The sequence below is a fragment of the Hyaena hyaena genome, unplaced genomic scaffold, assembly GCF_003009895.1.
Source record: "Hyaena hyaena isolate Hyena2069 unplaced genomic scaffold, ASM300989v1 scaffold_107, whole genome shotgun sequence".
NCBI lineage: Eukaryota > Metazoa > Chordata > Mammalia > Carnivora > Hyaenidae > Hyaena > Hyaena hyaena.
In genome coordinates this window covers 767,782-783,482 of record NW_024080739.1, presented here as the reverse complement: position 1 = coordinate 783,482, position 15,701 = coordinate 767,782, and the positions used below count along the sequence as shown (strand labels likewise).

The window sequence follows — 15,701 nt, the reverse complement described above, 5'->3', positions numbered from 1 at the left end:
TGGGCCCTTCCAGCTTCAAGGACTCAGCTGCAAACACCCACCTAAAGGAAGCTGGCCTTAAATTCCCATCTCTTCAAATGCTTTTCAAACCTCTAGACTCAGCCCGAGGCAAAGTATAAGACCAGGAGGGTGCTGGGGGCAGCAAGTGACCCTGGGCCTCACCACTGCGAGGAGGTGAATGGGGGAGGGCACACCTGAACACATCCACATCCTTGTGCGATTTGGGGGTGGGGAAGAGTACTGTTCATGGGACTCTGTCACAAACAGGAGTGCCGAGAGAAGAATCAGGGGAAGGGAAGGATAAGGAGAGGAAGGCGTGGGAGAGAGTAAAGTATAAAAATCTCCGAGGCAGGGGAGCAGGAGGCTGGGGATTCCCCCAGACAGGGACTCGGGCAGACCAGATGCAGAAAACAATGGGCCGCCAGGCTGGGGAGCAGGAAGGGAAGGGGGAGGAAGCCACGTGGTCAGGTCAGAGAGATTCTCGCCTTCAGGAGCCAAGGCCATGGGCACCCTCCTGGGTTTGTGTGGGCAGGGACTGCCCCAGGGCCAGTGAGAGAGCCAGAGCTAAAAGGTGGGGCCAGTGACTCAGTTCTCAACACCCACTGCTCCCAAAACTTCATTGCTTGTGACTCTGAACCAGGGCTCGGCCCTTCATGCATCATTTCATTTCGTCTTCACAGTTTCCTGCTGTGAGCGATACTGTTCTTATTCTCATACACACTTTAAAGATGAAGTGGAGGAGGCCCAGAGAGGTTAAGTGACTTGTCCCACATGGCCCAGCTGGTAAATTGAAGAGTCAGGATTTGAACCCAGGCAGTTTGGCTCTGTGACTCTCTTAATCACAGTTGCTTCCCACAAGACAAAAATGGCTGATCTGGGCAGAACCAAGACTTCAAGGTAGATGAGTGTAAGGAAAAGACCAAATGGGAGAGGAACAATGGGGATATAAAGGAAACAAAGAGAGAGCCGAGGAAAGGAGAGACACAGGGCCGCATGACATGGCCAAGAGGGGTGTCTGGGGCAGGCGGGGGCTTGGCCTTTCTGCCCACTTGCTTGCACAGTAGCCTTTCCCTCGGTGGCTGCCTTGTGTGGATAGCACCTTTCCATCGGCCTGTCCTGGGACTCCCATCCTCCTCAGCCACAGGCCACTCGATGGTGGGGAAACACTCTTTCTCTAATTGGCATTGAAACACAGCCCTCCCTTTTCCTGTAGGTGGGGTTTCCATAGGAAAAAGCTGCTTCTCCGTTTCCCCAGCCCAGCAACTGTTTGGAAGTCAGATCCCCACATCCTGCTTTACTGGGTCAAGTCCCTCTTGGACCGGCTCTTTCTATCATTTACTGAAGGGGACCAACGGGTGCCTCTGTGCGGGGTCTCCCTTAGCAACTTCACTTCATCGGTGCCTCGACCTCAGATCTCTTCAGATGAAGATGGCCTTGCCTGGGAATCCTGCTACTTCCATCATCATCTAATAATGGGACGAGGCTGTGACAGCAGATCTGGGAGCAGGAGAAAGGGGCCAATCAAGCCCCCCAGGAAACACTGGAGGACTTGCCTACCTTTTGAAGAACTCTAGTGGTTTCTGAGTCTAGCCCACTCTGGCGGTAAGCATGATACGACTTCTGCCACTTCTGCTGGGGCTTTTGGGGCCAGGTGGCTTCTTGTTCCTTCCAGGGGATTGTCAGGAGGTGGCCACTCTCACTGTGAGATACCAAGTGTCAGAAGAAGTGCCGTCTGGCACAGTGATAGGCAAGCTGTCGCGGGAACTGGGTTGGGAGGAGAGGCATGGGCAAACGACAGCTGCCTTCCAGGTCTTGCAGCTGCCTCAGGCGCTCCCCATCCGGGTGGATCCTGAGGACGGCCTGCTTAGCACAGGGAGGCGGCTAGACCGAGAGCAGCTTTGCCGGCAGCAGGATCCCTGCTTGGTTTCCTTTGATGTGCTTGCCACAGGGGATTTGGCTCTGATCCACGTGGAGATCCAGGTGCTGGACATCAATGACCATGAGCCACAGTTTCCCAAAGGTGAGCAGGAGCTGGAAATCTCTGAGAGTGCCTCTCTGCGCACCCGGATCCCCTTGGACAGAGCTCTCGACCCAGACACTGGCCCCAACACCCTGCACTCCTACACGCTGTCTCCCAGCGAGCACTTTGCCTTGGATGTCATTGTGGGGCCTGATGAGACTAAACATGCAGAACTTGTGGTGGTGAAGGAGCTAGACCGGGAAATCCACTCATTTTTTGATCTGGTGCTAACTGCCTATGACAGTGGGAACCCCCCAAAGTCAGGCACCAGCTTGGTCAAGGTCAATGTCCTGGACTCCAATGATAACAGCCCTGTGTTTGCTGAGAGCTCACTGGCACTAGAAATCCAGGAAGATGCTGCCCCTGGTACTCTCCTCATAAACTTGACTGCCACGGATCCTGATCAAGGCCCCAATGGAGAGGTGGAGTTCTTTCTCAGCAGGCATGTACCTCCAGAGGTGCTAGATACCTTCAGTATTGATGCAAAGACGGGCCAGGTGATTCTGCGTCAACACCTAGACTACGAGAAGAATCCTGCCTATGAGGTGGATGTCCAGGCAAGGGACTTGGGTCCAAATCCCATACCAGCCCATTGCAAAGTACTCATCAAGGTTCTGGATGTCAATGACAATGCCCCAAGCATCCACATTACATGGGCCTCCCAGCCATCACTGGTGTCAGAAGCTCTTCCAAAGGACAGTTTCATTGCTCTCATCATGGCAAATGACTTGGACTCAGGAAATAATGGTCTGGTCCACTGTTGGCTGAGCCAAGAACTGGGCCACTTCAGACTAAAAAGGACCAATGGCAACACATACATGCTACTAACCAACACCACACTGGACAGAGAGCAGTGGCCTAAATATACCCTCACTCTGTTGGCTCAAGACCAAGGACCCCAGCCCTTATCGGCCAGGAAACAGCTCAGCATTCACATCAGTGATGCCAATGACAATGCACCTGTGTTTGAGAAGAGCAGGTATGAGGTCTCCACTCGGGAGAACAACCTACCTTCTCTTCACCTCATTACCATCAAGGCTCATGACGCAGACTTGGGCATTAATGGAAAAATCTCATACCGTATCCAGGAATCCCCAGTTTCTCACTTGGTAGCTATTGACTCAGACACAGGAGAGGTCACCGCGAAGAGGTCACTGGACTATGAACAGATGGCTAGTTTTGAGTTCCGTGTGATCGCAGAGGACAGGGGGCAGCCTCAACTTGCATCCAGCGTCTCTGTGTGGGTCAGTCTCTTGGATGTCAATGATAATGCCCCAGAAGTGATTCATCCTGTCCTCATTGATGGAAAAGCCAGCCTCTCAGTGCTCGTAAATGCCTCCACAGGCCACCTTCTGGTACCCATTGAAACTCCTAACGGCTTAGGTCCAGTGGGTACTGATCCAACACCACTGACAACCCACAGTTCCCGGCCGTTCCTTCTGACAACCATTGTAGCAAGAGATGCAGACTCAGGCGCAAATGGAGAGCTCCTCTACAGTATTAGGAGTGGGAATGAAGCCCATCTCTTTGTCCTCAACCACCACCTGGGCCAGTTGTTCATCAACGTCACCAATGCCAGTAATCTCATTGGGAGTGAGTGGGAGCTGGAGATAGTAGTAGAAGACCGTGGCAGCCCCTCCTTGCAGACCCGAGCCCTCTTGAGGGTCTTGTTTGTCACCAGTGTGGACCACTTGAGGGACAAGGCCCGTGAGCCTGGGACCCTGAGCACATCAGTGCTGACAGTGATTTGCCTGGTTGTACTGCTGGCCATCTTTGGGTTGATCTTGGCTCTGATCATGTCCATCTGCCGGACGGAGAAGAAGGACAATGGGGCGTACAATTGTCGGGAGGCTGAGTCTACCTATCGCCACCAGCCCAAGAGGCCGCAGAAACACATTCAGAAGGCAGACATCCACCTTGTGCCTGTGCTCAGGGGTCAGGTGGATGAGCCCGGCGAAGTTGGGCAGCCCCACAAGGACACAGGCAAGGAGGGGATGATGGAGGCAGGCTGGGACCCCTGCTTGCAGGCCCCCTTTCACCTCACTCCAACCTTGTACAGGACCCTACGTAACCAAGGCAACCAGGGAGCACTGGCTGAGAGCCGAGAGGTCCTGCAGGACACTGTCAACCTCCTTTTCAACCATCCCAGGCAGAGGAATGCCTCCAGGGAGAACCTGAACCTTCCTGAATCCCAGCCTGTGATGGGCCAGCCACGCTCAAGGCCCATGAAGGCTATGGGCAGCCCCGCAGGGAGGCTGCCAGGAGATGCAGGCAGTGAGGAGGCTTCATTGAGTCCACCGGCCTCCTCTGCAACCTTGAGGCGGCAGCGGAATCTCAATGGCAAAGTGACCCCTGAGAAAGAGTCGAGTCCCCGTCAGATCCTGCGGAGCCTGGTCCGGCTATCTGTGGCTGCCTTTGCAGAGCGGAACCCTGTAGAGGAACTCACAATGGATTCTCCTCCTGTTCAGGTATCTTGGGTGTGGGCAGCTCTTTCTGTGGTCACCCCTGGACTACCTGACATTCATCACATTCACTCCTTGGGCTCACTACGGACTTTACGGTACATTGGATGCAGTGGGTCAGGGCATAGCTCTGAGGTCAACAGAATTTAGCTGTGTGATCCTGGGTAACTTACTTTCTATCTCTGAGCCTTTGTCTCCCTATCTGTAGAGCACAGATGATGGTAAGAGCATGTGCCCTGAAGAGTTGTCCTGGGGACTTAATCAGTTCTTATAAAAGCACTTACTTGGGGTCTGTCAAGTAGACACACAGCAAAAGGCACGCTTGAGAATACATGCTTTGGGTTAACCCTGCCTAGGTTCAAATCCTGGCTCCACCTCTTCTGAGCTGAGAACCAAAGGAACATTACTCAGCTTCTCTGTTGAAGATGTCTATGTTAATTGTACCCATCTCCTAAATTTGCTTGAAGATGAAATTAGTGCACTTAAAGCCTAGAATAATGTCCAGCACATAGTCAGCCCTCAGTAAATGGCTACAATTACTTCTGCAAAAGTTCTTCATCTCTTCTTATCTGGGCAGCCTCCCCATGAAGCAGGCCAGCGTGGGCATCATTGCCCCTGGGCTCAGAGGCTGCATTTAACTGGCCTAAGACTAGACTTTGCTGTCTAGGCCTACAGAATGTGGCAGTAGAAACAATCTCAGGACTTGGGAGTCTGGCAGATCTGGGTTTTAATTTCAGCATCGCCACTTAGTAGCTGGGCAACCTTGGGCAAGTCTGTCAATATCAGAGCCTCCCTTTCTTCATCTATTAAATGGCAGTTATGACACCAAACTTACCCTGTGTCTACCTCCCAGGGGTTGAGGATTAAATGGGATAATGAAGGACAAAGTATCTAGTGACCAGGGATTTGCTAGGCAAAAATGGGAAATCTCTTGCAGAGACTGTGCTTTATCTCACACCCATATCTGTTCCTCTCCACTTCAGACAACTTTCTCTGTGCCAGGTTGCCCACTCAAGGCACACTTCTGCCTTGGCCAGGCCATTGGCTCAGGTTTCCTGCGGAGCAAGGACACAGCTTCCTTCCCCTACACCCTCCCCAGGAAGCCACCTGGAGAGAGCCCGGCTGCTCTCTTAGGAGTCTTGCCCTGGGACCTATGTAGCCGCAAATGTTGTCCAGAGCCATTCATTCATTCATCAAATGCTTACTGAAGGAGCTTTTTGAGCTGTGCTAGTTGTTGAACAGAGGTAGCAGAGAGTAAGCACTGCGATTGAACCCATTGGGGGATGGAAAGAAGGGTGCCCAACGGGGATCAACCTGAGGGTAAGAGGCAGCTTGCTTCATACTCAGGTCTTTCCAGCAGCAAAGTGCCAGAGCAGAGTCAGATGTGGGGTCAAATTGTAGCCTGTCCCCTAACTGCTCTGGAACCCCTGTGAACCTCATGTGCCACATCTGCAAAATGGGTGTAATGGTATCTCATGTCTAGGGTTATTGTAAGAATTAAATGAGATTATACACCATCCCTACAGTTTTTAAGTGCTTGTCATAAGATCTATTAATAAATGAATTACAGGGGTACCTGGCTGGCTCCATTGGTGGAGCATGCGATTCTTGATCTTGGGGTCGTGGGTGTGAGCCCCATGTTGAATAGAGAGATTACTTTAAAAAAAAGGAAATTAATGAATTCTATATCTTCACTCATTTAGTTCTTATAACTGCAACCACCTGGAGCTCATTATTATTCCCTTTTGGTGGTTAAGGAAACTGAGACTCAAAATGCTGAATTTCCCAAGGCCATCCAGATGGAACTGGAGCAGGGGCAGCTTTAGGATTTGAATCCAAGTCTGACTGATTCCAGAGTCCGCGCCCTAACAATGAAGTGACTCTGAATCTCAGCACTATGTTCAGGCTGCAGCAGTCAGGGACCGTCCCCGGAACATCAGCTAACGCTCAGAAGAGTGGCAGGTGCCTTAGGAGGGCTTCTGGGCCTTGGCAGGGAGGTGGGATCTGCCCTGAGGCAGGCAATTGGACCCTGACTCACCTGAGTCACAGTGAGACCCCAGTCCTTACCACCCCCTCTTCCAACTGTCCTCTGCGGTTGGCACTTTCTAGCTGGAGCTGCGCAGAGAGAAAGAGTGGGCCTTCTCAGGGAAAAGTGGGGGTAGGCCCAGGAGTCAGAGGCAGTGTTTCTAGGAGTAATAACCCTTACTCCTCACATTCTCTGGGCATTTAAAATTTTCAAACCACTGGATTAATCCTGACAACCTGGCAAAGAAGGCTGGATGGGTATTTCCAGCTCCAACTTAGAAATGAGGAAACTGAGGTCTGAGTATGTCTATAAACCTGCCTAACATTACACATACTAGAAATGACCTTGAACTAGAACTCAGCCTCCCAAGACTTAGTCTGTTGCCTTCTCCTTCACAAGACCCTGCAGGGTCTGGCGCTTACATCTCCCTCACCCTCTGCCCCATTGTCCACCCTTTCTGAACCTCTACCATCTCCTCTGGCCCCTTGTAGCTCACAGTACCTTCTGTTCTCATTCGTACTCTTGTTTAAGGAATGAGTGAATGAATGAATGAATGAATGAATGAATGAATGAATGATACCTTTTGCTTTTTCCCCAGCAGAGTCTTGCATCAGGCTCACCCAAATTGGCTGAGGGTTCGAATACTGCTGAAGGCATGGAAATAACACCTTCAGATAATCCTCATCAAAGTAATAACGAATTTATGGTCAGGAAATGCCTTTTTCACCCTGATCCCACAGATTGCAGCGGGAGCAGGTTACTTAGCATGAGAATGAGGGGATGGGCCCAGGGGGTCCACATTCTCTCCCTCAGACACCCAGGTCCTGTGGTTACAGGACAAAACAAGGAACCTGACTGCACAGGTCCCTGCCTCCGTCACTGGTCACCATCCCCCTTCTGATCACACAAACATCTGAAGCTGGAGGAAAGACTATAAAAAGAAAGCGCCGGCATTGAGGGAAACATCCGGCAAGGAAGTGTGCTGGGTCGGAATTGTGTGGAGTCAACAGATTTTTCCTGTCTTGCAGCAAATCTCGCAGCTGCTGTCCTTGCTGCATCAGGGCCAATTCCAGCCCAAACCAAACCACCGGGGAAATAAGTACTTGGCCAAGCCCAGCGGCGGCAGGTAAGCAGCACATGTGTCCACAGGCTTCTTGAGCCCCCCACCGGCTCATGTGCACCCCTGCGGCCTCCGTGATCTGAGGAAGGGTGAGCACGGCCCAGACAGTGGCCCCCTGGAAGAGCAGCGGGCAGCAACCATCCCCCCATCCCAGGCAGCATGGTCCTGGAGCAACTGCATTTATAGTATTTATAGGACCCAGAGTCTCTAAGGAAATGACTTCATCCCTGAGGCTCTGACTATCTATCCCCTGATTGCAGAGGTGCTCGGCTCTGGGCTTTAAATGTGTAACTTTCGGCTTTCTTTCTCTTGACCCTTAAACATAATATGAGGGCTCCCTGGCTAGGGACATGGGTGTGTGGATATGTTCTTTCAGGCACTCCTAGAATTAAAGAGACCTCAAGGGGACAACTAATATAATTCTTTTTTATTACAGATGTAAAAACTGGGGCTCTAAGTAGTTTGATCCAACCTCACTGTGAGCAAGCCAGATAAATCCTCAGGGCCTCAGTTTCTAATCTGTAAAATGGAGGTCATCACACTTCCTTACAATGATGGGGTCAAGATTTAATGATCAGACTTATTCTAGGCCCATAGCCCAGGGACTGGCACATACTAGGTGCATAAGCAATGCTAAGTCCTTTCCTCCTAAAGTGACTTTGCTCAAGATCACGTAACCAGTGAGTGGCAAAGCTGGGACCCCTTCAGGGCACCTGACTCCAGGTTCGGTGCTCTTGCCTTGACAACTCGTACCTTCTTTTTTGCAAAGACGGTGGGAGGTGGTGTAGAACAGCAGTGAGTACACACACCCCCATAGTCATGTCAGCCTGGATTTGAATTCTTGCTTTAACACTTAATCCGTGGGGCCCTTGGGCAAATGCATGATTTTCACAAGTATTGGTTTTCTCATTTGCCAAATGGGAATGATAACAAGAGAACCCCGTACACATGTGAAAAGTCTGAGGAGAAGGTGCACATACCTTGCAAAAGATTAGGCCTGACTCAGAGTAATTCCTTAATAAACATTAGTGCTTGTCATCATTATTGCAAACTTGTCACCTCCCTGCTGATTGCTTTAAGACAGCAGGAATGCTCACAGGAAAAAAAAAGAAAAGAAAAACAGAAAAGATGCCCAGACCTTAAAGCTCCTCAGGGAGCCTTCCCACCTGCTGGAATGTGGGACCAGCTCTGTCCCGTGTCCCTACACCCCCATACTGAGGCAGTCCCAGGAACTAGCCTCCCCTAGTGGTAGGCAGGGTTTGCAGGAGGGAGAGGCGAGGATGAAGTAAGGTAGAGTCTGAGTGGCTTTCAGATTTCTCACCTCAGCTGCGTCTTTTGCTGACCTGCTCTTCTGGTCTGGGATATGGCCTCAAATAGAGAATACGGAATGGAATATTCAGTCACTTTACCCACAAAGTGTTTATTAAGCACCTACTATGTGCCAAGCCCTGCTTTGAGCACTGGTGAGCAGTGAATGAGGCAGGCAAAAATCTCTGCCCTCACTGGAGCTCATACTCGGATGGAGGTGGAGGGATAGATGGATGGATGGGTGACTGCACTGTCTTACCCAAAATTACTCCGCTACTACTTTGGGCCAGGCATTGGGAAGGAATGGGAGACAATGGTGAATAATGATATCATTACTATCATCGTTAACAATGAATGCATGATATCAATGCATTCATTGTTAATTCTATTTGCTGAGTGCTTACAAGGTGCCAGGCACTGTACTAGTTGCTTTACATACAATGTCTCATTTTACCCTCACATGCCCTTTGAGGTGGGGGTTATTTATTATCCCCATTTTACAGAAGAGGCAGCAGACTCAGAGTAGTAACAGGAGGCCTGGGACCAAGTAGCCCAGGTTCATCTGACTCTGAAGGCTGGGCTGTGTATCCACTCCTTACGCAAAAGGAATGAAAGCTGGCATGAATAGAAGAATGTTCGTGAACAGGAATGAATGAATCTGTGTGTGAATCTCCTCACTCACTGTGCTTCCTTTCCAGGAACACAGTCCCAGACACAGATGGCCCAGATGCCAGGGCCGGTAGCCAGGCAGAACCAGACCAGGAGGAAGGGCACCTGGGTCCTGAAGAGGACCTCTCTGTGAAGCAGCTGCTAGAAGAAGAGCTGTCAAACCTGTTGGACCCCAACACAGGTATGAAACTCCCCAGGATCACTCTGACCTTGCTTCTGCCTCCACGGTCACCTAGCAAGTCTTCCACGGGAGAACAGAGACATTCTGTTGCTGAGCGGGAATATCAGCAACGTTTTACTTTCCCTAAAGCTTCAGGCATTCCTCATTTGTTTAAAGACCAGATTCTACTTTGATTATTCATTTTAAAAATCATAATAATAGTAAATGAGCTCTTGGTGTATGCCAGGTACTGGGGAGCGTCTCATACACATTATCGCAGTTAATCTTTCAGTCTTTGGAGGCAGACGTTTTGAGCTCCAATTTAGAGATAGGCAAACTGAGGCCCAGAGAGGCACCGCAGCCTGCCTAGAGTCACTGAGCTCATCAGTGACTGAAAGGGAGCCAACCTGGGCCTGCCTGCCATTAAGGAGACCTCCCTTACTTCCTAAACCACCCATTCATGTTTCTTTCGTGGGTTTAAATATCCTTCGACCCTGAGAAATGAGACAACTCTTTAATGTGTTAACATTTCTAATGTTAACAAAAACCATATTTTCTAAAGAAACAGTTTTGACAGTAAGTACATAATCTGATGCCAGCCGCATATTGGTTAGCCTCCTTTAGGTAACATAGCATACCTCCGTCCATCCCTACGCTATGGTTTTCTGTTTCTGTAGTTAATAGTTTGTTTCCAACTGGACATATCCTATGTGCTCCATTTGGCTGTAAACACACTGAAGGCCTGGCAAGGACTATAGCTAACAGGGGCACCTGGGTAGCTCAGTCGGTTGAGTGTTGGACTTCAGCTCAGCTCATCATCTCTCAGTTAGTGGCTTCCAGCCCCAAGTTGCACCTTGCACTGACAGCACAGGGCCTGCTCCGGATTCTCTGTCTCCCTCTCTCTCTGCCCATCCCCTGCCTTGTGTTCTCTCTTTCTTTTTTTTTTTTTTTAATTTTTTTAATGTTTTATTTATTTCTAGGAGAGAGAGAGACAGCGTGAGCAGGGGAGGGCCAGAGAGAGAGGGAGACACAGAATCCGAAGCAGGCTCCAGGCTCTGAGCTGGCTGTCAGCACAGAGCCCGACGCGGGGCTCGAACCCACGAACCGCGAGATCATGACCTAAGCGAAAGTCGGACGCTTAACCGACTAAGCCACCCAGGCGCCCCTCTCTCTTTCAAAATAAACTTAGGGGAGAGGCAACTGTGTAGCTCAGTCAGTTAACAGGTTAAGCATCCAACTTTGGCACAGGTCATGATCTCATGGTTCATGGGTTCGAGCCCCGTGTTGGGCTCTGTGCTGACAGCTCAGAGCCTGGAGCCACTTCGGATTCTGTGTCTCCTTCTCTATCTGTCCCTGTCTTGCTCATGTTCTGTTTCTCTCTCAAAAATAAATAAAAGCAGTTTTACAAATTTAAAAAAAAAAAACATAGGAGAGCTTTCTGTGCACTGGTTCCTGTTCTGTGTTCCTCATGAGAAAATCTTACAACATAGGAACTTTTCATTGTCACCATTTCATAAAGGAAAAAACTGAGGGGCAAGGGTGTTTAATAATTTCCCAAGGTTGTGCAGAAAATGGTTACTAACACTGGCAATGTGGCTCTAAATTAAAATTAAGGAAAATTAAATCTAATTAAAATTAAGTCAAATGAAAACTTCACTTCTTCAGTCATACTAGCCACATTTCAAGCGCTCACTAGCCACATGTGGTCAGTGGACACTGCTTTGGACAGCACACATATAGAAAGTTTTGTAGGACAGCATTGTCTAGAATCCACAACTGTGAGGTCCAATATGGTAGCCACCAGTCACTTTTGAAAAAGGCTAGTCAGAATCAAGATGGGATATATGAGGGCCCATACCTAGCTCAGTGGGAAGAGCATGCAACTCTTGATCTTGGGGTTGAGTTTGAGCCCCATTTTGGGCACAGAGATTACTTAAAAAAGAAAAAAGAATCTTAAAAAAAAAAAAAAGAATCAGACATCTTAAAAAACAAAACAAAACAAAACAAAAACCTGGAGCACCGGAGCTGGCTCAGTCAGTAGAGCATTTAACTCTTGATCTGGTGGTGGTAACTTCTAGTCCTATGCTGGGCATAGGGCTTGCTTAAAAATAAATAAATGAATGAGTGAATGAATAAATAAATAAATAAAATGTATTTTAAAAGTGTAACTTATTGTTTTTAAAAAAGGATGTGAGGGGCACCTGGGTGGCTCAGTCAGTTAAGCATCCAACTTCAGCTCAGGTCATGATCTCACATTCTGTGCATTGGAGCCCCACGTCGGGCTCTGCGCTGACAGCCAGCTCAGAGCCTGGAGCCTGTTTCAGATTCTGTGTCTCCCTCTCTCTCTGACCCTCCCCTGCCTACATTGTCTCTCTCTCTCTCTCTCTCAGAAATAAATTTTTAAAAAAAAATTTTTTTAATTTAAAAATTTTAAAAAACGATGTGATAAACATAAAAAACACACTTCAGATTTTGAAGACTTAGCATGAAAAAAATGGAAAGTATCTCATTAATTTAAAAAATATTCATTTCATGATAAAATGATGATATTCATTATGAAATGCTTTACAAATTAATTTCACCTTTTCTTTCTACTTTTTTAACATGGCTCCTGGAAAATGTTAAATGACCTCTATCACATTAATCTCCACTGGCCAGCTCTGGGCCGGAACCTGTGGGCTCCGTGGCCACACGGTCCTGCTTCTCCACAGCCCAGAGGGCAAAGAGCACAGGGGTGTTGTAAGAAGTAAGGGGGTGATGAGGGCAGCAAGGATAGCCTGTGCTGCTCACAGGGTGGGGCTGTGAAGGGGCTACTGGTGAGCTCGCTGACCCCAGAGGTCTTGGGTGCATCTGTCTGATTATATGATAAGGGCAATATTTTACTGGTTGCGTGAGCTCGCTGAATGCTCCCGGCAACCTGACGAGATGAGTCCTACCACTTTATGAGAGAAAAAGGAGGCCCAGAGAGGTTAAGCAATTTTCCCAAGGTCACACTATTCATAAATGGCAGAGGTGGGAAATCAAACCCAGGCCAGCCCAGAGCCCACCTACCTTGGGGTGGATTCACCATTGCTTTTCAGCCATTCTCATACACTCCAGTCATTTTCTCATTCCAAGCCTCATTCCTTCGGAAGCTCTCTGACCCTTGCACAAAGACCTGATTCTGTAACACCAAACGAGTTTCAACCTTATTACCAAAGTCTCAGGGAACTAAGGTTTACATTTCCCAAATGCCCAGGGTTAATATTTATGTTCACTGAGTCATTCAAGGAATGCTCACTAAGTCCCAGGTGTGGGCTGGACCAGTGGGGAAGAGGCCTGACCCTGACAAGGCAAGACTGAGACTCATTTATCAATACAAACAGTGATTAGCTGTATTTTGGAATAACTTTTCCAAATTACAAAAGTAATATTTGGTTAAGGCAGGAAAATGTAGGCAAACAAAAAGAGAATAAATCACTTCTGCCCAGGGGTAACTCCAGTTAACATTTTGACATATCTTCTTCCAGTCTTTTATTATATGCGTAGATCCTAAAGCAGCTCACCTTAAGCAAACATTAAATACACACTGAAGTGGATGTTGTACTTTTTTTTTTTTTTTTAAACACAGTTACTTAACCATAAGACTTCTACCTTTTTTCCTTTGGCTTGGCCTCTACCATCGGGCCCAGGGCTAGCTTTCTTTTTTTTAAGTTTTCATTATTTTTAAGAGAGACAGAGACAGCGTGAGCAGGGGAGGGGCAGAGAGAGAGAGAATCCCAAGCTTCGGCACAGAGCCCGATGCAGGGCTTGAACACACGAAACTGCAAGGTCATGACCTGAGCCCAAACCAAGAATCTGACACTTAACTGGCTGAGCCACCCAGGTGCCCCTAGGGTTAGCTTTTTGTGATAGTATTTTTGTTGAAGACATAGGAAAAGGAAAAGCATGATGGTGGCATTAGGGATCTAGGGGACAGTTTTTCACTGCCCCTGTCCCTTTCCTGGCATAGCCGTTCGGCAGACAGCCCTTTCCCAGCCTGCCTCGAGGCCAAGGGTTTCCTGCCGCTTGAGAAGTAAAGTTTGAGGAGTTTAGGGCATGGTGACGGTACAGACCTTAGCAGGCCTGGGGATTCCAGAGGCCTCAGGTGGGCACCCAGAGCACCCAGGGGGAAGCGGGGCCAGCTCCTCAGAGAGTGGGCAGGGTGGTGTGGTCATAGGAGGCTTTGAGGTCATCAGCTTTGGTGTCAAACCTTGGTTTGGTTGCCTAGTAGATGTGTGATTCAACTTGTTGGAACGTGAGTTTCCTCACCCATAAAATGGGATAGCACTCTTAACTTCAAAGGTGTGTGCAGAGGTTAAATGAGGGAACTATATAAATTGCTTGGCAGGAAAGAACTTAAGTGGTCACTATTATTATGAACACAGGCAGATGGTAGAACCAAGCCAGGAACTCCAGCCTTGGCTGAGAAAAGGGAGGTTTCCCTGCCGCTCCCCCTCCCCCCACGCTATTCCTCACCTACTAGTGCCTGAGGGAGTGAGGGTCTTGGCTGAACCAGAATAGACGGCAGGCACCTAGCCTGAAACACACCAGGACCCGGAAGTTCTTCAGAAAAGGGCCCATTTCTAATTCAAGGTCTTCTTCCTCCTCCTGCCTCCTCCCCACTCAGCTCGTGTGTGTACTTCAGTCGGCAGCCTTCCTGCCCAGCAAGCCTCCCCGTCAGGGCCTCTTCCTTCCAGTCCCGCTCTGGCCTCCCCCTCTGGCCTCCCTGTCTGTCCCCTGCCATTTCCCTTCCCTCCTTTGTCTGTCGCCCTTGCCCCGCCCACAGCCCCACCCCGGCGGGCCCGGCGCTTCCCTGGGCCCAGGCCTCACTGCGTCGCCTCCTTCTCGTACAGGCCTGGCCCTGGACCGGCTGAGTGTCCCCGATCCGGCCTGGATGGCGAGGCTCTCTTTGCCCCTCACCACAAACTACCGTGACAACGTGTTCTCACCAGACACTCCGGCCTTGGAGGAGCCGCGGACCTTCCAGACGTTCGGCAAGGCGTCGGGGCCTGAGCTGAGCCTGACAGGCACGCGGCTGGCCAGCACCTTCGTCTCGGAGATGAGCTCGCTGTTGGAAATGCTGCTCGAACAACGCTCCAGCGTGCCCGTGGAGGCCGCCTCCGAGGTGCTGCGGAGGCTCTCTGTCTGCGGGAGGACCCTCAGTCTGGACCTGGCCACCAGCGGGGCCTCGGGCACGGAAGGCCAGGGGGGCCCAGGTGGCAAGAAGGGGGCCGAGGGCAGGACTGGCAGCAGCAGCAGCAGCAGCAGCAGCAGCAGGGGGCTGTGGATCCAGGAACCGGGCATGCTAGGGAGCCCAGGCGCTAAGGATCCTGGGACACGAGCCACTTTCGAAAATCTTTGAATTCACTGTTGGGAGGAGGCCCGAGAACTTTCGGGTGACCTATGCTGCCCCACAGAGGAGGCAGGGGCGCCACGACTAATAGCTGGCTGACCAAAGCAGCCCCTTGTGAGGGGCTGGCTCTGCCTGTGAATTTTCTGGAGGACAGAGCCATTTGTGGCTGAAATGAGTGTTTGCTGGCAAAACACATGTAGAGCACAGAGGGTCAGTCCTCCTGCGGAACGGATGCCAAGGAGTGTCATAAGCAGGAAAGGATGGCCTCATTGCATAGTTGGAGGGGGGTGCTGGTCCTGGGGTGCCAGGCAAAGCTCTCTGACCTACTAATAAAGGAAAAGCACTGGCTCATTCTCCTGTTTGCACCTGTCAAGAGGGGAGGGAAGGGTAGCAGAATGAGGGGTCCTTGTCGCCCATTCCCTGGCAAGATGATATGCTGGACCTGGACAGGAATAGGGCGCGTTGGTACACAGCGTTAGGTACATGATGATGAACGTGTACTCTTGACCCCACTTCCCTATTGCTACATTATCAAATAATCTGCTTCTCAGCTGGAAAATTA

General features: G+C 49.9%; 1 protein-coding gene across 1 annotated transcript; it reads left to right on the top strand.

Annotated features, from left to right (window-relative positions):
• The first annotated feature begins 1,371 nt into the window (after positions 1 to 1,371).
• Positions 1,372 to 15,480, top strand: PCDH12 (protocadherin 12). The gene is made up of 4 exons (XM_039236145.1): positions 1,372 to 4,488; positions 7,537 to 7,634; positions 9,635 to 9,786; positions 14,640 to 15,480. The coding sequence occupies exons 1-4, from the start codon at positions 1,609 to 1,611 to the stop codon at positions 15,146 to 15,148; spliced, it is 3,639 nt and encodes a 1,212-aa protein (XP_039092076.1). The 5' UTR covers positions 1,372 to 1,608; the 3' UTR covers positions 15,149 to 15,480.
• The last annotated feature ends 221 nt before the right edge of the window (positions 15,481 to 15,701 follow it).